This window comes from Leptonychotes weddellii, chromosome 3, assembly GCF_054177405.1.
Source record: "Leptonychotes weddellii isolate Sample4059 chromosome 3, ASM5417740v2, whole genome shotgun sequence".
NCBI lineage: Eukaryota > Metazoa > Chordata > Mammalia > Carnivora > Phocidae > Leptonychotes > Leptonychotes weddellii.
This window is the reverse complement of record NC_138371.1, coordinates 122,622,322-122,648,756: the sequence shown is the minus strand read 5'-3', so window position 1 is coordinate 122,648,756 and position 26,435 is coordinate 122,622,322. Positions and strand designations below refer to the sequence as shown.

Here is a 26,435-nt window from a genome sequence, read left to right as displayed (position 1 = left end):
TATATGAGGCCGCCTTTTGGGTACATAGAGAAAATACTAGAATCTCTATTTTTATCTCACCTGTTGTTCGTGTTTGTTTGGGCTATGTGTGTTTTATAATTTAGACACAGACATAAATGGTATGCATATACACAGACAAGTTTAGTGGTACATGCTTGGAAAAGAATTCATGATGAAAAATTTGGAAGCCACTGCTTTGCCAGGCCCTGAACTCCTTCAATTTGGCACAAGAGTAACCTTTATGGCAGCCCTTTGTCAACTTACCTAGCGCCATCAGTGCTATTGACATTTCTTCATCCTCTTTCCAGCATCTACCCGAACACGAATGCAGAAGCAGAAAATGAACGATAGCATGGATACCTCAAACAGGGAAGAAAAATGAGGGTCCTATGACCCCCGTGGGCACCGAGTACACCTCTGGCCTCATGGTCTCTCACAGATCCCACTGTGTGACTCTCCCAGGTTCTGTTTACGGCCGCATTGAATACCTATCTTCAGCTCTTCTGGTGGATATCCAGTGTGCACACGGGCTTGCGTGTGGTGTATGTGCAGGGGATTCCTAAGCCACTTGCAATGTCGTAGTCAGTAGAATATACTTGTTACTGCACAAGATTAAAAATCTTGTGTAAATACTGCCATTTAAATTTGTAGTGGATGTTTCCATTTCCAAAGTATAATTGCTCTGCTCTACAAATGGGGAGGATGCCCTGGGAGTGGCGGTCCAAACAACCCAGGCCTATTTGAGTACTTTGTCTTTTCTTGTGGCATGTATGTGATGTTTGCTATTATTTTTATTAATTTATATTTATATATTTTTTTTAATTTAACACGAACGCCTTTAGAATATGTGTCCTGTCTTCCAAATGCAATTTGGCTGACTACTCCCCCTTCACCCAAATGATCCTGAACTCTTCTGCTAAAACAGATATTAGAAACTAGAAAAAAAAAATCACTAATTTTACACATTAGATTTTAGTTTACTAATGGAATCTGATGTACTGTGTGCTTGTTTTATAAATTTTAGTTTTTAAACACAAGCAGAAAACAAAGTATAAACAAATGATGTTGTCATACTACTGATACAGATTTCATACCTCAGGACTTGTAAGAATTTATTGATTCTTTTCTTCATCCAACTCATGCTTTAAAAATGAGGGTTACTAATAGTACTCTTGGTTTTTATACCATTCAGATCACTGAATTCAGGAAGTAACCATCTAGTACTTGGAAAATCAAGTGTTCAGCTAGAGCTTTGCTAGAGAGGGCCCTAAGACAGTATATCCCAAGTGCACTTTCTAATGTTTCTGGGTCCTGAAGAATCAAGATATAAAACAATTTTATTCCACAAACAGACTGTTAACTATAGGAGCCTTAATTTTTCTTTCTTAGAGGTTTGTCTAATTGCATCTCAGCAATTATTCTGCCCTCCTAAATTTGGGAAGGGGTGTTTTCTCTGGAATTGTACATGTCTTCCATGTATCTTTTGAACTGGCAGTTGTCTATTTATCTTTTATTTTTTTAAGTCAGTATGGTCTAACACTGGCATATTCAAAGCCACATCATTTCTACTCGAAAATTGCAAGTAATCAAAGGTCTTTGGGTTAGGCATTCATGTTTCTATCTGGTTTTGTGCAAAAGCTTCGAATGAAAACAGCTGTGTTAGAAAAAGAGGCGCTTTCCCCTGACACCTAAAGGTGTATTTAAACTATCTTGTGTGATTAACTTATTTAGAGATGGTATAATTTAAAGTAGGTGATATTTAAGGTAGCATCAGCTAGCTTTTAGGAAAATCACTTTGTCTAAACTCAGAGTTCTTTTTAAAAAGAAATCTGGTCTTGTTAGAAAATGAAATTTTATTTTGTGCTCAGTTAAGTTTCAAACTTATTTTTGGCAGTTATAACAAGGCACTAGGAAGCTTTCTCCCATTTCCTCATTAATTTTTGCATGAATATCATAAAAATCAGTTAGCTTTTAGGTCAAGGGCTATCATGTTTCTGGATTTTTTGCTAATGAAAGCTCATGTTAGAGTTAGTGCCAGAATTTTAGAAATGTCAGAGATCCTGTATTGCGATTTCTTACATAAGGCTTCAGATACTGCTTTATCGCTTTTTTGTATTGGTTAAAACTGTACATTTAAAATTGCTATGTTACTATTTTCTACAGTTAATAGTTTGTCTATTTTAAAATAAATTAGTTGCTAAGAGTCTTAATGGTCTGATGTATTCTTTGTATCAAGTGCCTTAATATTCTCCTCTATATCTGAGTTCTCTCCTGGTGTCTCATCCATTCTTAACCTTTAATTGGCTTCATATGCTGATGATCCCCAAATTTATTTCCCAGCCTGACCTCTTCATGGAGGTCAGAGCCCTCATAGCCAAGAGAACTCTTGAGTCTCACTCTCTTCCCTCACCCCCTGAATTCTCAAAATAGAAACCAAAATCAAACAAAAGTACCTTGTTTCTGCCCTAGTCTTTCCCAATTTTACCAACCACTTACTTGGTCAAGCCAAAACCCTAAGATTAGTCATTTACCTGCTTTTGTTGAGACCACTGTTTTAGACATCTAACTGGTCTCCATGTTCCCTCTTTCCTCTTTACCTTTCAGCTTAAGAGCAAAAATGATCCCTTTAAAATATAAATGGATTCACATTGCTACTCAGGTATTTAAACTCCTTACCATGGCCTGGGAAGTGTCCTCTCTCTGCTTCTGCATCCTCCTCTCATGCTACTTTCTCCCTGCTCACTGTGCGTTAGCCATGCTGACCTTTCCTCACAACCCTCTCCCTACCTCAGGCTTTTCTACTTGCTGTTCCTTCTGTCTGGAGTGCTCTTCCGCCATATATTTGCATAGGTGGTTCCTTCCAGTCTTTCAGGGCTCATCAGCTCAGAGGCCTGCCTTGACCACACAAGCTAAAACCCTTACTCTGTATCATCATGTTACTCTCCTTCAAAAGTGTAACAGTGTTTATCACCATCAGAAATTGCCTTAACATACCTATTTTTTTTTTCAGATAGAATTATAAGGCTTATTTATTAAATATGTCTCAAAGGATACATTCATAAAACAAATCGCATTCATGATTCTGCAGAAAGGACTTTCACATTCATTGATTAATTCAACAATTTTTGAGCACATACTCTATGGTAATTATTTTAGATGAACATACATTAGACTTCCAAATAGCTCATTCTTTTTGCCAATATTAGGTATTAATCTTTCTTGAACACTGGGTATGGGCATAACCAGCTGCTACCGCTAATGTTAGATCTGCCTTAACATGCCTATTGCCTGTCTACTCATCCCTGCATCAACCTCCCTCCTCAGATGGGAAGCATCAGTTTGGCTGATCTCAGAGCTCTAGCACCTAGAAGAAGCCCCTATGTAGTCAAAAAAAAAAAAAAAAAAAGAATGTATTTTGCATATTTTTCCAAGTATATGGAAACAAATAATAAATATTCTCTTCCTCTTTTAATATGTCATGTACTGAGTACCTACCATGTTCCAGGCACAGCTCTAAATGCGAGGGATACAGCAATGGGTAAATAAACCTAAGATCCCTATCTCTGTGGAGATTCCCATCTAATTGTAGTTTCAGGGACAGGGAGCAAGTGAATAAACAATAGTGTGTCTGATTGTATTAAGCGCTGTGCAGAAAAACATATCAAGAAGGATAGGGAGTGCTGATCGGAAAGGAATTTAAGAATGTAAAATAGGGTGGTCAGGGAGAGACTTCCTGAGATGACCTTTGAGCAAAGCCTGGAAAAGGCCAGGGAGTAAGTCGTACAATGACGGGAAAACAGTCCACAGAGCAGAAAAGCCAGTGCTTGGAGGTAGCAATATGCCTGTGTGCTTGAGGAACGATAATAGCACGTCCGAGAAACAGAGACAGTTGTGAGACAAGGAGTGGGGAAGCAAGAATCTGTTCATCTCATGCAAAGAGTGTGTGTGTGTGTGTGTGTGTGTATATATATATATTTTTAAAGATTTTATTTATTTGACAGGGAGACAGCGAGAGAGGGAACACAAGCAGGGGGAGTGGGAGAGGGAGAAGCAGGCTTCCCGCAGAGCAGGGAGCCCGATGTGGGGCTCGATCCCAGGACCCTGGGATCATGACCTGAGCAGAAGGCAGACGCCCAACGACTGAGCCACCCAGACACCCCGCAAAGTGTATGTATTAAAGGCCTTTCCTCCCAAACATCCCATATATCTATATATCTATATAGATATCACGAGTCCACAGTCTTTTATCTGCAATTCTGAAATCTAAAAAGCTGAAAAACCCAAGTGGTCTGTGTATTTGGTGACAAAAGTCAACGTGCATCAAAAGCGTATCTAAACTGACATAGAGCTGTTTACAGCCTTTATCCCATTTAGTAGGAATATTCTTGTTTCACTACAAAAATATTAATACATTGATTTTGGAAATCTAACCTAGGCCCTACTCAGGTATTACATATTACGCGGTATGTACCATAGGTACTAAACTCCAAAAAAAAGTATGAAATGTATCTGGTACCAAGGGTGTCAGATAAGGGAATACCTCGAATTTAAGTAATATGATTTCTCAAAAACAGGGTGGAAAGTGAAATTGTCTCCTCCCAGAACGGTAGCCTGTTTGTTTCTGAAGGAAGCAAAGCAAAGAGCTTAGGGCCGGAAAAGCAGCAAGCATACCTCAGCGGACTGTATTTTTGTTGGGTGGGGATCTTACATGAAATGCATCTCTTAGGGCAAGGCAAAATCAAGCAGCCTTTATGACACTACAAGTTTTTAGTCTGGATGATAGAAAATTAATCACTTCCAGAGATTTAGCATTCTAGCAGTTAAAGCTCTTTATAGGAAAAAGGACAAGTTCAAATTCATTTATTTATTTACTCCTCATTACAGTTTTCAGGTGCAAATGGGAGAAAAACCCTATCTACTAGTTCTGTTGCCATCTGGATGATTTCAAAGAAACTTGCCTGTCAAAGCATCTTTTTGTTCCTCATTTTTGGGCTGGTGTCCATGGCATTAGTAATGATTCATTCAGTAGAATTTTCCTTTGGACTAAATACGTATTTTACAGGACAACAGGAAACTTTGCCTTTAGAAATAACAAATTTCTACCACAAGTATAGCATGTGAGATAGAAACATATCTTGGTAACGCAGTATCCTGTCTGAATGGAATTAAAACAAGCTCTTTTAATATGAAGCTGGGTATTCTCGGGAATCTTCTTCTGTGTTTGTTATTTTGGGGGTATACTTATATACTAGCGCTGGCATATAAGATAATGACAACTTAATATGAAAGTTAAATTTATGCCACAGACCAACCTCACTTATTTCCTCAACAGAAAATGTCATTTCAACAGAATTGAGTGAGAGGAAATCAGTATGGTTTATGTGTTTATGCTTTGGCAAAGACTGAATTAAAAATAACAGGTATGATTTTTCATTTTTCTTTGCAATTTTCCCTCACCGTCTGTTGTAATATTAGCATGGGGAGGGCTAATAAGATAGACCAAAGAAACCCAAAACAAAAAAGACAAGACTATGTAGTTTATCGTTGTTTCTTTTCATTATCACCGCTCAGGAATCCTGCCTCTAAATAGAAACCATGTTTGGTCCAGAATGACTGGCAATTTCTTCAGGTCTCAGCTGAAGAACATTAACCTTTAGTTTTTTTTTTTGTTTTTTTAATATTTTATGTATTTGACAGAGAGAGACACAGCGAGAGAGGGAACACAAGCAGGGGGAGTGGGAGAGGGAGAAGCAGGCTCTCCGTGGAGCAGGGAGCCCGATGTGGGGCTCGATCCCAGGACCCTGAGATCATGACCCGAGCCGAAGGCAGACGCCCAACGACTGAGCCACCCAGGCGCCCCCATTAACCTTTAGTTTTAAAAAGCATCAAATGATATCTTCACAAACCTCTATCAGCAGGTGACGGTATTCCTATAAAACCTTAACCCTTCTCTGTGTAAGCTGTATTGGAATTATACCAGAAGCACTAAATCATTGAACTTCCTTGTGTGAGCAGAGAGGAAACAGAACTTGAGGATAGAAAAACCTAAGATGAATTTATGTAAGATAAAGAATTCGTTAATCTCTGATGCAGTGTCATTATGATGAAAAATGTACCTTTTCCCTCACGTATCCCTAACTGAACAGCAAGGTTTCTGGGGCTCTACAAACACTCATCTGTTAGAAAGAAAGTGTTGTGATCCTTCATATAGGAGTGTTGATGGCAAGCCTATCCTCAAAGACCAGAGAGAAAGGAATGTATTTTTCAGGGATGTATCCATGGGACTCATCTGTCATCTCTCAGCTGGCCTAATTAGCCCTTTCTTGTGTGGAGTCCCAGATTTTAAGGGTTAAATAGTGGCTTTCATACTTGGCTAAACATCAAAATTACTTGGGGAGTTTTTTAAATGTACTGAATAGAATCCTTAAATCTGTATTTTGTAAAAGTTCCATAGATCATTCTATTGTACACAGAGATAAGAATGGAGAGATATAGCAGTGCAAATCTACACATAGCAAAGCTTAGAAAATCTGGGTAAAAGTCCATCCAGCCCTTTTGAGGAACTGGTACTCTGGAAGCATGGCTATTGACTCTCTGGTGTTCAGGAAAGGGCAGGCCATTTCTCATGCCTAAATAACCTTAGCTGTTCCCTTTGAGTGTTCCAATTTTTTTTCTAAAATTTTATTTATTTATTTGACAGAGAGCACGAGCAGGGGGAGGAGCAGGGGGAGAGGGAGAAGCAGACTCTCCGCCGAGCAGGGAGCCCGATGCGGGGCTCGATCCCAAGACCCCGGATCATGACCTGAGCCGAAGGCAGATGCTTAACCAACTGAGCCACCCAGACGCCCCGAGTGTTCCAATTTTTACGTGAAATGATTTTATAAAAGAAAGAGGCATCAAGAAGCTTCAGAAGACCCTGTCAGAAATAGACAAGAAAGGAAGAGGTTTCGGAAGAGCTCATGAGGATGGAAAGGCATCAGTCAGTGGCACAGGAGGCTGAGCGGGGCAGCGTCAGCAACACAGCCTGCAGCTGTCCAACAGCCCGAGCGGATAGCTGTGGCCAGTCCCACGTCGGAATGTTTCTCTGGTAGATAAAATAACACGTCTAGCAAATAATGAAAACAAATGGCTGACTTAAAATAACAAATAACTGAATAAGACTACATAATTCTAAAAACAGGATTCTGATTTAGAACTAGAGACATCCAGGCCACTTTGCCCCTACCAGCTAAGGTCTGCAAAAACAGATAAAAAGGAACTAAGGATTCAAAAGTGACCTCACCGGGGGGTTCTGGGTGGCCCAGTCAGTTAAGTGTCTGCCTTCGGCTCAGGTCATGATCCTGGGGTCCTGGGCTCGAGCCCCATGTGGCCAGGCTCCCTGCTTAGTGGGGAGTCTGTTTCTCCCTCTCCCTCTGCCTCTCCGCCCGCTTGTGCGTCCATGGATGCTCTCTTTCAAATAAAATCTTTAAAAAACAAAAACAAGGGACGCCTGGGTGGCTCAGTCGCTGAGCCAGGTCTGCCTTCAGCTCAGGTCATGATCCCAGGGTCCTGGGATCGAGCCCCGCATCGGGCTCCCTGCTCCGAGGGAAGCCTGCTTCTCCCTCTCCCACTCCCCCTGCTCGTGTTCCCTCTTTCGCTGTGTCTCTCTGTCAAACAAATAAATAAAATCTTTAAAAAAATAAAAAAATAAAAATAAAACAAAACAAAAACAAAAGTGACCTCACCAATAAAGAGCAGTCACGTTTAATAATATGAACAGTAATTATGTTATGTGCATTTATGTTTTAGGGTGGGCTTTGCTATGATACCTTATCTGAGTAGCTGCTTCCAAAAATAAGCTTTTATCAAATGGGTTTTTGTAAGTGATGTCAGGTTGATATAATTTTGCTGCTGCTTAGGGATTAAAAAACCACACATTTGTCCTATTATCTGCAAATAAGCACTTTATTATCAAATAGTTCAGCATCAGAACAAGGTTTCTAATTCCAAAAGAGTTTTCTTTACATAATATATTGTGAAACACGTATCATATTGTGAAACCACGTATTAGAGGAATCTGACACTACATCCTACATCCTGTTCCAGTTTCTCTCTTGCAGCTGGGTAACTTGTTTTGATCTAAAAAGTATAAATTTATCTCATTCTTGTTAATGCTGTCCATGAAATTTAAGTGTGAGATCCTTTTCAGCTAGCACTTTATAATTATTCTGTGCCAGGTTAAGAGAACTGTTTTATAAAGTGACATAAAAGTCAACTACAAGAGAAACGCATAATCATTTTTACTTACACAGGCAAATCTCTCTTAACACAAAAGGGAAAGACATAATGCAATTATGTAAGGCAGATGAGCCCAGAAATAACATTCATTCAGAGACAGGACTTCATATTCAATAATCCCATATGAGAAATTAATGACTCAGAGTAAACAGAAAATTAAAATTAGCCCTTGGGACTCTGACAGTTAATTGCCAAGGCTGTCTGTGGACTTTAATTAATGCTCATAGTTAGTCACTATGACTCAGAACCAGTTACCAGAAGAATATGAACCTCACTAGTTACAGGCTATTTCAAATTTGTTTTTGTGCAAGTTATCCCTTCATCCAGTATCCCACAAATAAAGCTGTTCTAAGGGCATACTTCAGATTTCTAAGAAATCAACTGAGTGCCTACCGGGTATGGAAGGCGCCGTGCTGGATGCTGACAATATGTTATGACAGCATTCCTTGTCAAGCTCTCTGTGTGATACCAGCTTTTGAAAGAATGAAAATTTGGCTAGAATAGCATATACTTAGACCAATGTACCAAAAGTGTCCGACTTAAGTGACTCGAAAGAGGAAATGGTAAATAAGACGTTTCAGTTTTTTTCCCTTGGGCTTAGTCACATCTGATCAGAGCACTGACTGCTTTCTACCGGCAACTTCAGACTTCAGCTGATGGGGCAGACGTCTGACCACCGCCTTCTTTTGACAGAACGTAAGTATTCAGCCAAGGGTAGCTCGTCATAAATACTATTAAGAAGAAGTTATCCTCTGGCTTTTGCAGGGAAAATGGAAATGCTAAAAATTATTTCTTGCAGGTGAGGATCAATTTTTAAAGGCTCCAACTCTGCTTGCTTTGCTGATAAAGTTCTTGAGAAGATCATGGTCCATTTCTGCAAAGCCTGAAGTCTGTGTTACTACAGTCAAATGGTTTATGCAAAACCTGAAGCAGAATTCTTCTAAATCCTAGGAATAACAACAAAAAATGTTTTAACAAATTTGTATATCCCAATGCAATGCAACATCGCATGAAAACTCCTAAGACACAGGAAGGAAAAAGGATTTGAGAGCCAAGAGGAAGAAATGTTGGTAGAGCAATACCTAAAGAACAGTTCTAAAACTGTGCAGCTAATGTGAATCTATGCTTGTAAAAATTTAAATAACACAGAGTAAAATATCCAAGTTCCTCCATGCCAGCCCACGCAAAGAATCTTTTTCTTCTCAGAGATAGGCACGATGTGTATGAATTCTGTACCTTCCTCTTGAGACAGTATTTGCATTGTTCATTCCATTTGCAGTATTTGTTAAAATACTCCACTTTTATATTCTCCTGGAGGAGCTGAAAGGTTTCTGCCTGAAAAGGGTTTCCACTCTGTGTTAGGCATACCCTCGGCACTAGGCGTAAGGTTGTGAGCGAAACAAGGTCCCTGCCATTCCTCAAGGAGCTCACTTTCTAGAAGACAGAGGGCCGGAAGGTAACCACACAGATAATTCACATAAATAGGGACTATGAGGAAGTCTTGAAAATGAAGCCTAGTTCAGGTGGAAACACCGTGTGCCCACTACCTCATCACTTGGGAGAGAGCCCGCCAGCCCCCAGGACTCCCCCCGTGACTTCAAGAAACTTGAGGAAAGACTGCAGAGGCGATGCCTAGCCATGAAGCATTGTGCATGTTTTCGGGCCCAATATATGATTAGGTTGATGAAAGACATTCACTATGCTTTTAAATGTGAAGGTTTCAAGGTGGGTTAAGATTTTTTTTAAATGTTAAGTGAAAAAAATCCAGTTTAGAGAAATCTACATCATGTGACCTAGGGAAAAACAGAAGGAGCTGTATGAAAATGTTAATGTTCTCTGGCTGATGAGTCATCTTCTTCCTCCTCCTTTTTATGTTTTCCAAATTTTCTTTTAATAAGCATATTTATTTATATAAGCAGAAAAGAAGTTATAAGCTTTTTTCTGCCCACCACTAAATGTTCCTGTTTTTTGACCAAAGGAGAGGATATCCTAATAACAGAAGGAAATCGACTCCAAGAAGTATGGCCTGCTTCCTAAAGATTTAGCTCTAAGACAGGTTTTCCTTTCTTTATTATCAAAACAATACACGGTCACTGTAGAAAGTTCAGAAAAAAAACAAGCAAAGATAGGAAATAAAAATCATTCATAATCCCACCATTCAAAGATGGCCTTTGACAGTCTTTTTTCTCTATGTCGATAATGAATCTCAGTCTTTTTAAATTCAGCTACTTATAATAAAAAACAAAAATAGTGGCAGCATTTTTCAATTAATACATTGTGAGTAGCTGTATAATTTCATAGTATTAACATTCTACAGTTGAAACAATCCTCCACTGTTCCTATTGGCTTTTTCTAATTTTTCAAAATTATAAACAGTGCTGCAATAAACATCTTTGAAGCTAAGTCTCTGTCCGAATCCATGATCACTTCCTTACGATAAATTCCTACAAGGGAATTCCTTAAAGAACTGCCCCCCCCTTTTTTTTTTAAAGATTTTACTTATTTATTTGAGAGAGAGAATGAGAGAGAGCACATGAGAGGGGGGAGGGCCAGAGGGAGAAGCAGACTCCCTGCCGAGCAGGGAGCCCGATGCGGGACTCGATCCAGGGACTCCAGGATCATGACCTGAGCGGAAGGCAGTCACTTAACCAACTGAGCCACCCAGGCGCCCAAGAACTGCCCCTTTAAAGCTCTCAGTACACTTGGTACCGATGACCCCTGACACGACTGCCCCAGTTCACACCCTCAGCGGCTGTTCAGGAGAACATCCATCATGCTGAGCCTGCATTATCTCTTAAGATTATGTTTCCCCGTGTCACAGGTGAACAATTATACCTTGTTTTCACTTATATTTTCCATTTATTCATAAGCCCATTTTGTTCTTGGTCCATTTATTTCCATCAAATTGTCATGTTTTCTTTTTGTTTTCCAAGAACTCTGCATTAACTATGGTAAACATGCTTCATGATATGTTGCAGATATTTTCCCCAGTGTATCATTTACTTTCTAATTTTCTCGGTGGCATTTTTGGTGTATAGACTTTTTTTTTCTTTCTGAAATCAGATCTATCAATCCTTTCCTCTGTGGCTTCTGCCTGGGAGAGCTACCCTAACAATATATAAATGTTCACTTTTTCTGGTACTTCTGGTTACTTCACTTGTTTACATTAAATCTTTAATCTCTTAGAGTTGATTCGAGTTTAATGTATGAGGTAAACACCTAACATTTTCCCAGAAGGTCAGCTAGTCGAAAGCATGCTTTGCTGACCTGAGCATCGTACTTCACGGCAGCCGAAAGCAGAGCGATGGCATTCTCCTCACAGATTCCTTGCTTGATAGTTTGCTGGCAGAGCTTTTTCAAACGATTTTCTCTATAAAATGTAGCCAAATCTAGCAACCCTGGTGGGAAGAGATGTTTATTAGGGGGAGTGATTTCAAGCATCCTGCTTCAACTCGCTCCACCCTTCAGAGAGCATACTTGAACATAAGCCTTGGGGAAGAGCCGTGTATGTTCAGACTCACGCTGACTTCCATCCTGAGCGTGGCTCCACCTGGGAATGCGGCCGAACCGAGCAAACACAACCCGCAAATGAGCAGCCACGGAAAAGCAGGCGCACAGTGAAAATGGCCTGAATATTTTTCCTAGAAAGGCTGCTGGGATTGTCCCTCCCCCTGCATTATGACCTGTCCTCCTGGGTCATTTCCCTCAGCACATGCACATGCTTAAACAGTGCCCATAATTTTACGGAAGAAAAAAGAGAAACCTTTCATGGATACATGTGCCTCCCATCCGTCTCCCCCATTTCTCTGCAAACCTGGGAAACATCCTCTCTGTCTGCTGCCTCCATGTTCTCATTTCCCATTCTCCCCTGAAGCCATTCCAGCAGAATCCCATCCCCTCGACGCCCCGATGCCATCAACGCTTCCATGGAGCCAGACCCAAGGGGTTGTTCTCCAGTTCCGTCTCACTCAACATTTACACACAGTTCCACGTGGTTGGTGACACTCATCTTCTTGAAACACTGTGTTACTTGCTGCTGTTTTTCTTCTCCCTAATTCTCTTCAGTCTCTTGGCTGGGCCATTCTTCCTAATTTCCCAATGTTTGAGCGCCCCAGGGTTCAATCCTCAGTGACCTCCAGCACCAACCCCCTGCCCCCCAGCTTAAAATGCCATCTAATACATACTGATGATTCCTGCTGTATTCTCTGTCGCCTACTTTCACATCAGTCACCGCAGAGAGAGAAACCTATGTAAGCCAGGGATATGGCTCTCTAAATCTCCATGAGAGCATTTGTTAATCAGTATAAAGAACGCCAGAAATACTTTGTCATTATGAAAGGCATGGTGTTTGGCTAGGAGGCCTGGCCAGAAATACTGGAGGCTCCTCCTGCCCCCGCGTGAATGGGACGAAGCAGCAGGAGACCGGCAGTGCCCGCTCTCGGAGAGCCACAACTGCTAGGTCTACACTCAGGCCTGGCTTGCCGCCTGATCAAAAGCTTAGCTGTATCCTCTACTAGAAAAGGGTCACATCTACTGCAGGCTAACCGTTCGTGCAAGGTGCTTCACAGAGGCCTAAAGCACAAAGAGCCAGGATTTCATCAATCTGACAACATCAACTGTTTCTCCATCTCTCTGCTACTAAGTTGTGTGCATGTGGGAGGCCTGGGCTGGAAGCTTGTTTTCATTGTAACATGACCAATACTATCAAAATTATAGAAGAAGGGCCTATCGCCCCATGGAGGAATTGAAATCTTTTGAAATCTTGAGAGCTATGATGGTTCAATTGTTTTCGGTCAGTTCTCCAAAACTCCCAAATTCCTATCTATAGCCCCACACCCTCCTGAGCTTCAGAATCACAGAAATGCTGCCCTCAGAAAAGACCCTGTCCTGAGCCCCAGCTCAAAACAGCCCGGATCTGCACCTCCTCCAGGCACAACCCTCCCCACAGTGGCCAGGGAGCCACGCACCTACTCCTAGACCACACTGGGATCACAGGGGACTCAGAATTCCCTATCTAATTGGCCCTGAGGCCACATATGTGGATATTCCCTCCCCTCCAGACCACACCACCAGTGCACAGATGCCCAGCCCCAGCAGGACGGGGGTGGATGGCGCTTGTATGCGCCGGCTGGGAGGCCCACACACCCCTTGCAATGCAGGGTGTAGCTGGTGGTGGGTAAAGAAAGATGGCCGGCCGCAAGCTGGAGGCCTGAGGTCTGTGCTTCCTGTGCACTCCCGCGAGGAACTCTAAGGAGTCCTAAAATCCTCAATTCCAACTAAAACTCCAGCCTGGCCTTTCAGTTCTCAATAAAGGTATATTTTTCAAAGTATGAGGATTGAACATATTTCAACTGAAACATATAACTTTGAATTTTTATACAAATGTACAAGGGCCTTTATCTGGACTCCCACCCAGGGCCCTGCAAATGTTGGGAGTGGGCCTATAAAAAGAACTGCCATGCAGATGTCTAAGAAGCAACTCAAACTCCTTTGACTTTTCAAACTCAAGGGCAAAACCTGTTGCTTTCCATCTTCCTCATCTTAAGTGAATGATATTTCCATTAACCCAGCTACTCAGGCCAAATACCTTAGAGCAGTGATCCTTCTCTCTTTTCCTCACACCCCACGTGCCATCCGTGAGCAAATCCCATCAGCTTCATCTTTAAAATATATCCAGAATGTGATCTCTTCTCGACACCTCCATTGCTACGCCACCTTAACCCAGGGTATAGCCACCTTGCACTTGAACCATCATAATTACTGGTCTTTTAACATGAGAAGATGCTCAACATCACTCAGCATCAGGGAAATGCAAATCAAAACCATAATGAGATACCACCTGACACTTGTCAGAATGGCTAAAATTAACAGAGGTAACAACAGATGTTGGCGAGGATGCAGAGAAAGGGGAACATTCTTGCACTTCTGGTGGGAATGCAAACTGGTGCAGCCACTGTGGAAACAATACAGAGATTCCTCAAAAAGTTAAAAATAGAGCTGCCCTATAACCCTGCCATTGCACTACAAGGTATTTACCCCAAAGGACACAAAAATACAGATTCAAAGGGGTACATGCACCCCAATGTTTACAGCAGCACTATCAACAATAGCCAAACTATGGAGTGAGCCCAAATGTCCATCAACTGATGAATGGATAAAGAAGACAGAATATTGCTCAGCCATCAAAAAGAATGAAATCTAGCCATTTGCAATGACGTGGATAGAGCTAGAGCATACCATGCTAAGTGAAATAAGTCAGTCAGAAAAAGACAAATACCGTATGATTTCACTCATGTGAAATTTAAGAAACAAAACAAACAGGGGAAGGGGAAAAAAGAAGAGGGAAGCAAACCATAAGAGACTCTTAACTATAGGCAACTAGGTGGCTCAGTTGGTTAAGTGGCCGACTCTTGATTCTGACTTAGGTCATGATCTCAGGGTCCTGGGATTGAGCCCTGTGTCAGGCATGTGCTCAGTGGGGAGTCTCCTTGAGGATTCTCTCTCTCCCTCTGCCCCCCCCATGCTCTCTAAGATTTAATTTATTTATTTGAGAGATAGAGAGACAGAGCACAAGTAGGGGGAGTGGGAGAGGGAGAAGCAGGTTCCCCGCTGAGCAGGGAGCCTGATGCGGGGCTCGAGCCCAGGGCCTTGGGATCATGACCTGAGTCGAAGGCAGATGCTTAACTGACTGAGCCACCCAGGCATCCCAAAAAAGACTCCTAACTCTAGAGAACAAACTGAAGGTTACTGGAGGGGAGGTGGGCGGGGAATGGGCTAAATGGGTGATGGGCATTAAGGAGGACATTTGTTGTGATGAGCACTGGGTGTTACACGTAAGTGATGAATCACTAAATTCTACACCTGAAACCAATCTTTCCATATATGTTAACTAACTAGAATTTAAATTAAAAAACTGAAATAAAAAAATAAAACACATCACATCACTCCTACTGTAGAAGTTGCCTCGCTTCCCCCGCCGCCCATATCCACACAGATCCATTCTCCCTTTTTTTCCAGGACCACTTTCCCCAACCTCTCATGCAGCTGGGGTTTTGTCCTTGGCCATCTCTGGTCCATGGTTTGGAATAAGTGGAACTTCCAGGACCCTGCCTTAAGAGACACTGGGATTTGCCCGTTGCCCCTTCCTCGTGGTCCCTTCCTCCAGCCTGCCGCAGGTAATGCAAACACGGTCTTGGACCATGAGGGCAGGAGCCACACGTAGGGATGCCCTGCACTGTCTCCCTGTGTGAATGAGAAACTATCCTGTTTAAACCAAAATTTTTTTAAATGTTGCTGTTAAAGCAAATCCTAAATAACAGAAGCCTCATGCTCAAAACCTTCCAAGGCTTTCCATCATACCAAGAAAAAAACAAGCACTTCACCATGGCCTCCAAGGGCAGGCGTGTTCTTGCCCACATCCTGCTGCCTGACCTAATACTTACCACAGTGAGTGTGACTTCCCTCACGCCCCCGCCTCCCTCCCTCCTCCTCCACATGCCGAATCCGTTCCTGTCTCAGACCTCTGCACTCACTGCTTCCCGTGTTTGGAAGGCTCTTCCCTTGGGTACTGCTTGCTCGCTCTTGCTTGCCCCAGCTCTCTGCTCCACACACTTCCTCCCGGAGGCCCTCCCAGCCCTCCTCACTGACCGCCTGGATTGACTCGTTTAGGACTGGTGCTCATCCGAATACCAGCTCCCCAGGGTAAGGCCAGAGCTGTGGCACGCACGGGGCCTGGGCACTAAAACATTCGTGGAAGAAAGGACGGCAAACTATAAAACTTCAGAAGTCACATTTCTGTTTACCTGAGGAAAATTAAATGCTGATCTCAGGTACAAAGTGATACTGGATGTATACACGTGAAATGAGTATTTCATTTAAAAATTTGAGGGCTGAACTCTTTAAGTCCTTACAGAAGTAATTCTTTAATTCTCTGTGCCTCTGGCCAACAATGCTGCTGACGGCGGTCACCTGAGACGTAGGACGGTTTTCACTCTGCGCCTGTTCGATAACCTGTATTGCTTTTTATGCCCCACACCAGCTTCAGGACAGGGGGCCCCAGAATGCCCACAGCGTTCGGCCCCAGAGCCGTGTGGAGGGAAATTCCTGGCTCCGGAGACCAGCAGGGCTTACTATTACCGCGTGCATTTTATCTTGTCTCTGCTGCAAACCCCCGAAGGCAGCAGGTCCCGGACAGTCACGGGCGTTACTGACGTACACTAGTTCCGGGGGAATGGCAGCCCCTCCACAGCGCTGGCCGTGTGACAGCCACCCAGCCACCCCGCGTACGAAGCAGTAACAAGGGAAAAGGGCTGGGTCTGACGCCCAGCAAGAGAACTACGGCCATGGCCGCCCGCACAGCCCCTTCCGCGGCCGGCTCCCGCGCACGCTGCCGCCGGCCGGGAAAGCTCCGCGGCCATTACCTACTGCCTCCTCAGGGGAAAGGCTGATGCTGTCCGTGTACAGGTATTCCAGGAAGGCCCGGTAAACAGGATACGAAAATTCACTCATTTCTACGATATCATCCTCGTTGTCTCCCAGAGAAGAACGAAAATGCTCACACCTGAAGGAAGAGAGAAGCCCGTGGGGCCCTCGCTCCGGCGAGAGCAGATCCCCCCCCGAGACACGTCCTCGTGGGGCTCACAGAGGCGACGGACGAGAAGCACCGCGCAGCATGAGCTTCCAGTTGCACACCTTCGTGTCCCTGTCCTGGCCCCTCGCTTCCTTTGCTGGCCGGAGAGCTCACTCACCAGCACTTACGGGACGAAGCTGCAGGCGCGGACCCGCCATAGCGGGGCGCCCCCCCCCCCCCGGCTCCCCGCGTGCAGGCCGAACACAGGGCCGGCCTCCCAGGCCGCTTTCCCGCTCCACGGCCGCTGAGCGGCACTGAGGGCAATCAGGTGGGGTTATTTTCACGAACGCTGAGTAATTTTGTTTCTTTACCTCCTCCTCTAGGTTGAGTGGTGTCCCCCCCGCCCCCAGATTCATAGGTTGATGCCCTAACCTCAGAATCTAACAGTATTTGGAGGAAGGGCCTTTACAGAAGTCATCAAGTTAAAATGAGGGTCATTAGGGTGAGCCTAAAGCGGTATGACTGGTGTCCTTATAAAAACGGGGAATTTGGACACAGACATGCACACAGGGAGGGCCCCACGGAAAGACTGGGGAGACCCTGCCCCAAGCGAGGGAATGCCGAAGACTGCCAGCAAACCCTCCGAAGTTGGAGGACAGGCATGAAGTCTCCCTTAGGAGAAACGCACCCTGACAACCGCTGGGCCGTGGACTTCGGCCTCCAGAACTGGGGGAGAATACGTGTCTGTTGTTGAGGTCACTCAGCGTGTGGCACTTTGTTACAGGAGCCCTAGCACACTAACAACCCCCCCCTTCCAGGTGGGCTTTCCAGCTATCGCGAGAGTGAACAAATGCTGGGCGGCGAGACTAAAACGCTGTGCTGCGTTTGTGATTCACTGTAGCAGGATTTAAGTATCTGGTACACAACAACATAATGATTTTTAAAATCGTTATGCTAGGAGAAAGAAGCCAGGCACAAAAGATTACACTTTTCCATTTAAATGAAATGAATTCCATTAATAAAAGTTTTAGAAAATGCTAACTGATCTAGAGTGACTGAAAGATCAGTGCTTGCCCCAGGCCTGGGGCATGAGGGACCTTTGAGGGGTGACAGAAACATTCTGTATCTTGATTTAGGGCAGTGGTTTCACAGGCATAAATATATATGTCAAAGCCCCTCAAACTGCACACGTCAAATGGATGCAGCTCATTGGCTCAGAAATTAATACATCAATAAATCTGATTTTTGTCATCTGTGTTAACTTTACCCCAGACTTTGTTGTCCTGCAAAAGCCTCACCTTCTTTTTTCCGAGCATCTCAAAGTTCACTATCCCAACTGATGAGGGGGGTGACAAAGCTCAGTTCCTAGGCGGGGAAGGCCCCTTCTGTGGAAGCGGCCCACGTGGTGCTCAAAGCCCAGAACATGCTCGCCGAGCTTAAGCTGGCTGCCCAACACCAAGGTGCACAGACCACCTGCAAGGTCTCTACGGAAGCTGAGAGTCCTCACTCCCTGATGCCCCCTCCCCCCGCACCCCTCCGGGCTCTCACTACACCGGCCCCCGTTAGTTCTCATTTCTCGTGTCACGCATTCCGTGTCTCCCTGGCTGCACGGTATGCTCGTAGGGCAAAATCAGCCTTACTTAGCATAGTGCTGTGAACACCTAGAACATATGAATGTATTTATTTCGATTCTCAAAATCAATGATTCCTTACCTAATTTTGAGAAGGACTTTATGTGCATAAATGTACTTTCCATCCACCAGGAACTTCAGGTCGGCCGTGTTGGGGTTGTCAAATTCCCTCTTGAGCGACTCGGCCACTGTAAGGTGGTCGTCGGGTTCTGAGAGAGGAACACCAAACGTTTCTAGGGTTAACTACAGACACACAGAAAACGCAGGCCAGAATATAGCACTGCTCTGTGGACTCTCATGAAAATACCCGAAATACATGACCAACGGAGCAATGCTTTTTTCCCCTAAATACGGATTTTCACATCTCTATCGTCAAGGATAAGAGCCTCACACACGTCTGCTTGCAAATCTGGCAAACCAACAACTAAAAAGCCCCAAAGGGCTCCACTCAATGAAATTTTTGCATGTTTCAGTAAACAGACTGGCTAAAAATGAAAGATATAGTTTCCCAAGAAAATTAAAAGCAGTCAAATAAAATTGCTTTTAATGTAGTATGTGATGTTGCTTTCTGATTCTTTCAGGAAAAATTAATCCATCAAATTAGCTTCCTTTCACAGGAGCCCATTAGAAATCAATTGTATGATACTGCACCTAAAAAAGTCCTTACTATCACAACAGAAAGCACCAGCGCTGCCTTCCTAGCGTCAGGCCCGCACCCAAAGGGACGAAGACTGCTCACCCACGGACAGGAGGCGCCACGAGACGGCAGGCGTGGCAAAGCAGGCGAACACGTCGTCGGTGCCGGAGAAGTGGGTGAGGTGGGGCAGGATCACCGACTGGCCCCGGCACTGGCCCCACATGTACACGTGCCCGCCCTGGGTCTTGGCCGCCGACGTGTGCGCCGAGTGGCAGGCCGCGATCTCTATAATTCTAAGTTCACAAAGAAAGACCAAGTGAACGCGGCAAACGGGAGAAGAAACAAGTTGATTTCTCCTTCCCTTCGCCTTAACTGATTTAAAAAAAACAACAGAAGACCTAATCTCCTAAATTTTCAGGCACCAATCAGTTCTTTACATTTTAGCTATCCTTCAACGGCGCAAGTCATGAAGATCTGCTTGTTATTACCACTTCTAGCCAGTAGGCCTCCAAAAATAAGTACCGTCCCATTGTGAAATGCAAGTACAATCCAAGGGGAGAGACCAAAACGAACAAATTAACCAAACAGTGATCTAATTTTTTTTTTTTTCCTTAAAACAGGACTTAATGAAGTACGTAAAAAAGACTTGCTACTTAATGCAGGTCTTGACCCAATATCGAGAAATATTTTCATCAAAATTTCACCAATTTTAGTGTTAGATGGAACATGCTGTGGGCCACCCCAACTCGCACTACAAACAGTAAGGTCAATAGTCCTGAGTCACTGGACTCTATCTTCAAGAGCCCAAGAGAGCAGATTTCAGAAACTGACATATGCTAGACCCTAGCCCGGTAAGTTCATGATGGCCACGGGAGTAGTTGTCTGTATACTTCTCTAATGGAAAACTCTGTTTCTGTTGATTTGGAACTAATTAATTTTCTCTAAGTATAAACCACTGTACAGATTCAGGAAACATAGCGAACTAGTTTACCCTAAGTGAGGTCGCCATCCTGATTTTGTCATAGCAGACCATACTACCACCATCCTTAGTGACTTAGGCTCAGAACTTCACAGTCATCTTTGACTTCTTCTCCCTTCTCACTTAACCACTTTTTTTCAGAATATCCAGTTGACAAATCATATAGATTCTCTCTTTGTAATTTCTCCCATCTGCCACCACCCTAGGTAAGGCACACCCCGTATCTGGACCAAAGTAACGGCCTCCTTTGTCTCCCTGCCTTAGACTCTCTCTTTTCTGAACCAAACTGCACAAGGCTGGCAGGTTAACAATCCTCCGAAAACACCATTCTCATCAGTACTTTCAAACCCTCAGTGGCTTCCCACAAGATAAAATCCAGACATGTGGCATTAAGACCTTCCATAATCTAGCCCTCTTTCAAATCACATTTGCCTACATACCCTACGTTCCAACACACAGATGTACTCACTGCCCCTCAATATTCTTACTCACAGTTAAAGTCCCTTGTTTAAGAATGTTCTTTCCTTTCTCTCTGCCTTAGAAATCCTGCCCATCTTTCAAGGCCCAGCTCAAAGAGTCCCAAACTAAGAGGTCTCTCGTTCACCTGAGCTCTTGAAGCACATCCTGTCTACACCACTCCAGCCTGGCCCTTATCCTCTCTGGGATGTATGTCTTACCTCTTCAGCTAGATTATAAGTTGTTGGCAGGCTGAATCACTGGCTTATTTCTCTCTAAGTGTGTTTCTCTCCTTAATATGGTGTCTTCCTAAGCAATTTATAGGTCATTTTATTGACTAATTGGGAAAGACTCAACAACACAGAGCAACTGAGGGGTGTAAGACCCCACTGACAGGCTAGCAATTGAAGGATGGAGACATCCCTCCACCACCTGTTTTAATTGGATGTTTCCCAGCCAAGGAGGGAAGATGGTCATCATACAAGCTGGAGATGGCTTGCCTCCACATGTATTGTTTTCATGTGTGGCCCAAGCAATTTCACTGATTTATTCAAGGGCAGCTCTCAGCTCTTGAAAACAGGAGTACTAGAAACGAGGCTATGTACGATGTGCCACGGTGAAGAGCCTGGACGCCGGAGTCAAACAGAACTAAGGGCTCATCCTAGCTCTACCACTAGGCCATGTGACCGTGGGAATGTTCCCGAGCCTCTAGGAGCCTCAGTTTCATCACACTGCAAGGCTAGTACGTGAGAACTAAATGATAAAATGTCAAACACCCAGCACAGTGTCTGGTGGACAAATAGCAGCTACCAGTAGAGGCTTCTTAACAGAATTACTGCTAAGTGTTTTCAGTGGCAAAGCCTCCCTCAAATAGAGACTGCACATTCCCAATGATCAGTTCAGGTAGTGACACCTTTCCTACCTGCATGGTTAAGTCAATGAATGGGCCCAAACTTCCACTACGGGCTTTACAAAAGAAACTTCCTTGCCCACACAGGGAAAACGGCCAATCCTATTTGGCTTCTCTTTTCAACAAATAAAGAAAAAAGGGGAAGGAAATAGAGTAAATATGTTTATTCAAAGAAAGGGCACCTACTATTACCATCTACCCTCACACGTTACACCAAACGTGAGGGCAGCAACATACTTCATTTTACGTGGCTTGATGCAATGGGCAGGGGGTCAGACAGCAGCCTGTGGAGGCCAAGTTACTTAGACTCTTATCATCATTTTATCATCTTAAAAAAAAAAAAAAGTGAGGAGAGCAGAAGACAAGGTAGCAGTCATTTCACAGCCTTGTGGTGAAGAGTAAATGAAATCAGCTACCCAGCACAGGGCACATGCAAAACCAGTTTCTTCTGGTGACTCAGGTGTTTACCAGTGGCTGCAGGAACTCTGGGAGACCACTTAAAATCTCTTTTCCCTGGTAATGTTCTATGAAAAATGTAACTGATGGAAACACAGCAGTGTCCTTCTACCCAACATCAGAAAACCAGAATAATTTAATTCCTACATTCGCTTCTGGAATATCTTTATGAGCCTCCATGGAACGGGAGCAGCCTTTGCCCTTATAAGAGGCAGGAACACGGCTTCGTGGAGAAAGGGTGGAACAGACCCGGCAAAGGGGTTGGGATGCGGAAGGCTGTGGAGCGCTGGCCTTCCCTACACACGGCCTCGTGACGTTTACCTGGAGCACCTAGCAGCACACGGGAAGTCAGGGGTGGGGCACGGGCTTGGCTGACGGCAGCAGCTGCTACAGGAACAAGAGTGGAGACAGTTTAGAGGGAGCCTTCAGGTCTAAGCGTGGGACCCAACCAACTGCCAAGGCTTCCTGCTGTGGCCCAAGGTCATCTGTTCTTAAATCTGATTCACACCAAGAAGCAAATTCCGAAGCTCAGATTTTCCAGTCTAATATGCAACAGATGGTGACTGTGAACTGAGCTAACCTTCACTGGCAGGATGTCTGGCATATTTCACATTTTAGTTTGCAGCCCCGTGCAATGACAAGAAGGTACTACACGTTCCTAATAAATGAGTTTTGTGTCACCTCCCCAGAATGATCCCCAACGAACGCAGCTTAATGGGTGTGGTACTAGAAATGAAAATGCAGAGAGTAAGGAAGCATGTAAAACAGAAAACAATGAGGAGAGACAAAAGGTGACTTGTGAGCGAGAAGGGAGGAGAACAAAGAATGGTAATAAGGGTCCAGAGCAGTGACTCCCAAGCCTGGCTTTGTAAGAGGCCAACATATTACCAATTATCACAAGGTGTCACAAAATTCACAGAAACACAAGGCAAAGTTAGCTTTAAATCAGTTTAACTTCAAATATGCTTTTATGAAACTTCAGGAACAAAGACAAATGCTGGTAAATCAAAGTACTGAGACTTCAGAAAGATTGGGAATGACTGGATTAGAGAGAAGAGAATCACTTTAGTCATTAAAATTACTTTTATGTGAACATAAATTGCTAACAAATGTTATTAGCATTCTTCATCAGAAGTAGAACTCTGTGGGAAAAATTTTAAAAGGTTTTCCTTGGGCTGTCATTTGAGCAAAGGATCCAATGTAGACAGATTTTCACTTTCCACTTCTGTGAATAGGTAACCAGGACCTGGAGATCCACCCCACCCTAAATTCAATCCTTTTGTTTCTAATTAGTCAGACTTCCATGAAATGGGTCCCAAAGAGTCAGAAGTAAGTTCTTGAGAGATAAGTCATAACATATCTGCAAATTTCAGTCACTGAAAAGGGTGGGTACGTGCAAAACAAGTCCCAGCAGACTTACAAATTCCTCCCTTGCAATATTCGTGTGGTGGAGAGCCTGCAAACTCAGGGATGACCACAGCGAATTCAGGCATGGAAAAGAGAAAAGCAGGAATATCTCCTTCAAAACATTCATCCATGATATTTAGAGCCCAAATAATGATTATGTGGACTACAGTGAGCATGCAAGTGTGTAGCTATTTCCACGTTTTTTTTTTACATTTATAATTCAAAATTTGAAAAAAGTCAAAAAGATTTTTTTTAAAAATTGAGTTTTTAGAATAGACAAAAAAGCAGTACTCTTAAGTACCAGGTAAGGAGCTGACACTCCATAACTCCCATGCCCTGCTTTTCTACCTCTCCTGCCTCCCCCACCACGCTGCCCTATAATCCATCTGGCCCAGCGTGACTAGAGTCAGAAGACGTGGCGCTCATTCTGGGGTGATCGGGGACCGGCAGTGCAACGTGGGGCAAGTTGCCGGTGGGCAGATAGCAGTGGATTTGGCAAGTCCAGTTGCAGATGAGTTAAAATGTATGTGAAGTGTGACAGCACCAGAAAAATGGTAAAGTGCCATACAAATATGTTGTTCTTATTTCCATGACACCTTTACTTGATTCTTTAACACTTCTTTGTTGTGTGTCTAAATACTAAACGTCCCTACTGACTGGATTTGCTAAACTGAGGCAGTTTTGTGATTGTTCAAAGCCTCAAGACTGTCCCTTCTCTTTCCACTGAGTAGCTCTGAGCTACCTTGAAGGGAAATGCAAATAGCATGGCTGTGTGCATGTATCCACACCCACAGGTTCCGGCCTCCAGTCCCTCTCCTCCTCCCCAGGCCTTAAGAGGTCCAGGGTCTTATCCTAAGATTTTGGGGAAAGAAACCAAAAACAGGTCTTTTTTTTAACCTATTTGACACGGGTTAAATAAAATTAGCCAAGCTTATAACACTCAAATGAAAACAAGTGGGTTGAAACTGACAATCTTGTTCTTCACTTTCATTGTTAAATATTCCAACAGGAAAATATAAAAGAATTGTATAAAAATGCAAGATAATCTATGTGTCCATATATTTACTTTAAAATCAGATTTAACAAAAATTAATATGCACAATAAAAAAGGAAATATAGTAATTTCTACAATGATTACAACCCTGGTTTAACAGAAAGACTAATGAAATAATTTTAAAAATGTAGAATGAAAAGGCAGTGATATAGCCATGTTTGAGACACTCAAAAGGCTTTCAGAAATAGGATAATTTGGGGAAAAATTCTGGATTTTTTTAATTAGCAAATTACTTAACACAACCTTGCAAAGAAGTGGGCAAAACTAAGTCTTAATTTTCTAACCATTTTACATGTCCCCATAGTGATAGCTTAGGAGCTAAAATAATGAGACAGTCCTATCCTTTCAACTGGCACATTTTATAAGTAGCTGAGTGAATAGCTTTATACCCTACCCTATTTGAGATACTTTCATTTTCCTAAGCCACAGAAGATTGACCTCAAGTGTTATTCAACTTCCTCTTAAGAATATAAAACCGAAAACAATAAGGAGGAGGAAAAGGTAATTTGTGAGGGAGAAGAATAAAGTAGGATAGTTGTTGGAGGTTTAGTCCTTGTGGTTAGTGTAGAGTAGCTGAAATATGAGTAAGTGAAAGTAGAATATTTAACATACAAACTCCCCAACAGTTCAAAAGCCAATTTTATTTTATTTATTTATTTTTAAAAGACTTATTTATTTATTTTAGAGAGAGAGCGAGCATGAGTGTGGGGAGGGGCAGAGGGAGAGAGAATCCTCAAGCAGACTCCCCACTGAGCACGGAGCCCGATGACGGGCTTGATCCCAGGACCCTGAGATCATGACCCAAGCTGAAAATAAGAGTCGGCTGCTCAACCGAGCCACTCAGGTGCCTCCAAAAGGCAATTTTAAAAAGGAATGAATGTTCTCATGAAAGAATATTCTAATATTAGCAGCAAGTTCCCCACAATTCTATATCATGTCTACGTTCTGTTTTATCACTAAAGAACATGCAAGTTATTTTGAAAATGCACATATTACCTGTCCTTTTCCATGAAGATAGGCGCAGGATAGGACTGGTTACTTTTATTGCCAATGCCCAACTGGCCATAAGAATTTGCACCCCAAGCATACACTTGGCCTTCATCTGTTAACACTAATGTGTGTGCGTAGCCACAGGCAACCTGGAAAGAGAAAAACCAAATCCACTTAAGCCTGCAAATATGCTTTCACAAGATAGGTTAAGAATCAAAGATGCAAAAAAAAAAAAAAAGAAGAGGCAGCCTGCTCAGAGAGGCAAAACATTAAGGTAACCAGTACTTGCCCAGAACTAGCTTAGCCTATGTGGGGCCAAAACTGCAGTAATTTCAACATGAGTCATGGTGACATGAGTCTGGTTTGTTCAGCTTTAATATGGCATTCATCATGCTCACAGAGATCAAGGGTGTGGAGTGAATATGGAACACACTTTTACTTTTTAAGAATTTTTTTTTCTTTTTTATTGTAAAAGTAAAACATGTTCAATGTTGAAAAAATGTAGAAAAGTATAAATATGAAAGTAATCTCAAGATCAGGATTATTTTTCTACTTCTATATAGATATAGGGATATGTATCATGTCTCCATGCACCACGTCTGTATCTTTATTTTTACTTGACATCACATAGCACTATTTCCATATCATTAAAAACCTTTTGTAAACATCATTTCCATTCATACAGATTTAGTATAATTTATTTAACCATTAACTTATTTGATTAGATAAATTATGCTACATCTATTATTTATTTATTGAAGTTAGCATTTTTTTTTCTTTCTCTCTTTCTTCTTTTGTTATATCTTCTCCAATAGTTCTGTAAGTGTCTTCCTTTTTGGTTCCTTAGGATAATACCCTAGGAATAAAATTACAGAACAAAGGGTATAAATATTTTCAAGGCTCTTGATATATACTGCCAAAGTTTCCCTGGAAAAGATCGTAACAATTTACATTCCAACAGCTATGTATGAGAGTGGCCTAGAAACATAAATTTCCTGATGAACATCTACAACTTAATTCAGGGAAATAGAGCTTTAGCCTTTACTTCAGTGAAGAAAACAACAAGCAG

The 26,435-nt window shown here is 42.9% G+C and overlaps 2 protein-coding genes and 1 long non-coding RNA gene across 9 annotated transcripts in view; 2 read left to right on the top strand and 1 right to left on the bottom strand.

The window, feature by feature from the left end:
* RB1 (RB transcriptional corepressor 1) overlaps window positions 1–2,210 on the top strand; it is a 151,575-nt gene extending 149,365 nt beyond the window's left edge. For both annotated transcript variants that reach the window (XM_081815431.1, XM_081815432.1), the window contains one exon: window positions 309–2,210. In XM_081815431.1, the coding sequence (XP_081671557.1) occupies window positions 309–382 (74 nt within the window). In that variant the 3' untranslated portion in view covers window positions 383–2,210. The remainder of the gene's footprint in view (window positions 1–308) is intronic.
* A 1,781-nt stretch (window positions 2,211–3,991) lies between these two features.
* On the top strand, window positions 3,992–10,680 carry LOC145720762 (uncharacterized). Its single transcript, XR_014143974.1, has 2 exons — window positions 3,992–8,973; window positions 9,077–10,680. It is a non-coding gene; the product is annotated as an uncharacterized LOC145720762 (long non-coding RNA).
* Window positions 7,926–26,435, bottom strand: part of RCBTB2 (RCC1 and BTB domain containing protein 2) — a 43,779-nt gene continuing 25,269 nt past the window's right edge. For 4 of the 6 annotated variants that reach the window (XM_031035930.2, XM_081815438.1, XM_031035931.2 and 1 more), the window contains 7 exons: window positions 25,373–25,515; window positions 22,237–22,302; window positions 19,217–19,407; window positions 18,560–18,686; window positions 16,698–16,837; window positions 11,545–11,675; window positions 7,926–9,224 (listed from right to left, as the gene is read on the bottom strand). In XM_031035930.2, coding sequence (XP_030891790.1) covers window positions 9,084–9,224; window positions 11,545–11,675; window positions 16,698–16,837; window positions 18,560–18,686; window positions 19,217–19,407; window positions 22,237–22,302; window positions 25,373–25,515 — 939 coding nt within the window. In that variant the 3' untranslated portion in view covers window positions 7,926–9,083. The remainder of the gene's footprint in view (window positions 9,225–11,544; window positions 11,676–16,697; window positions 16,838–18,559; window positions 18,687–19,216; window positions 19,408–22,236; window positions 22,303–25,372; window positions 25,516–26,435) is intronic. The other 2 variants (XM_081815440.1, XM_031035933.2) reach the window with 2 other exon arrangements.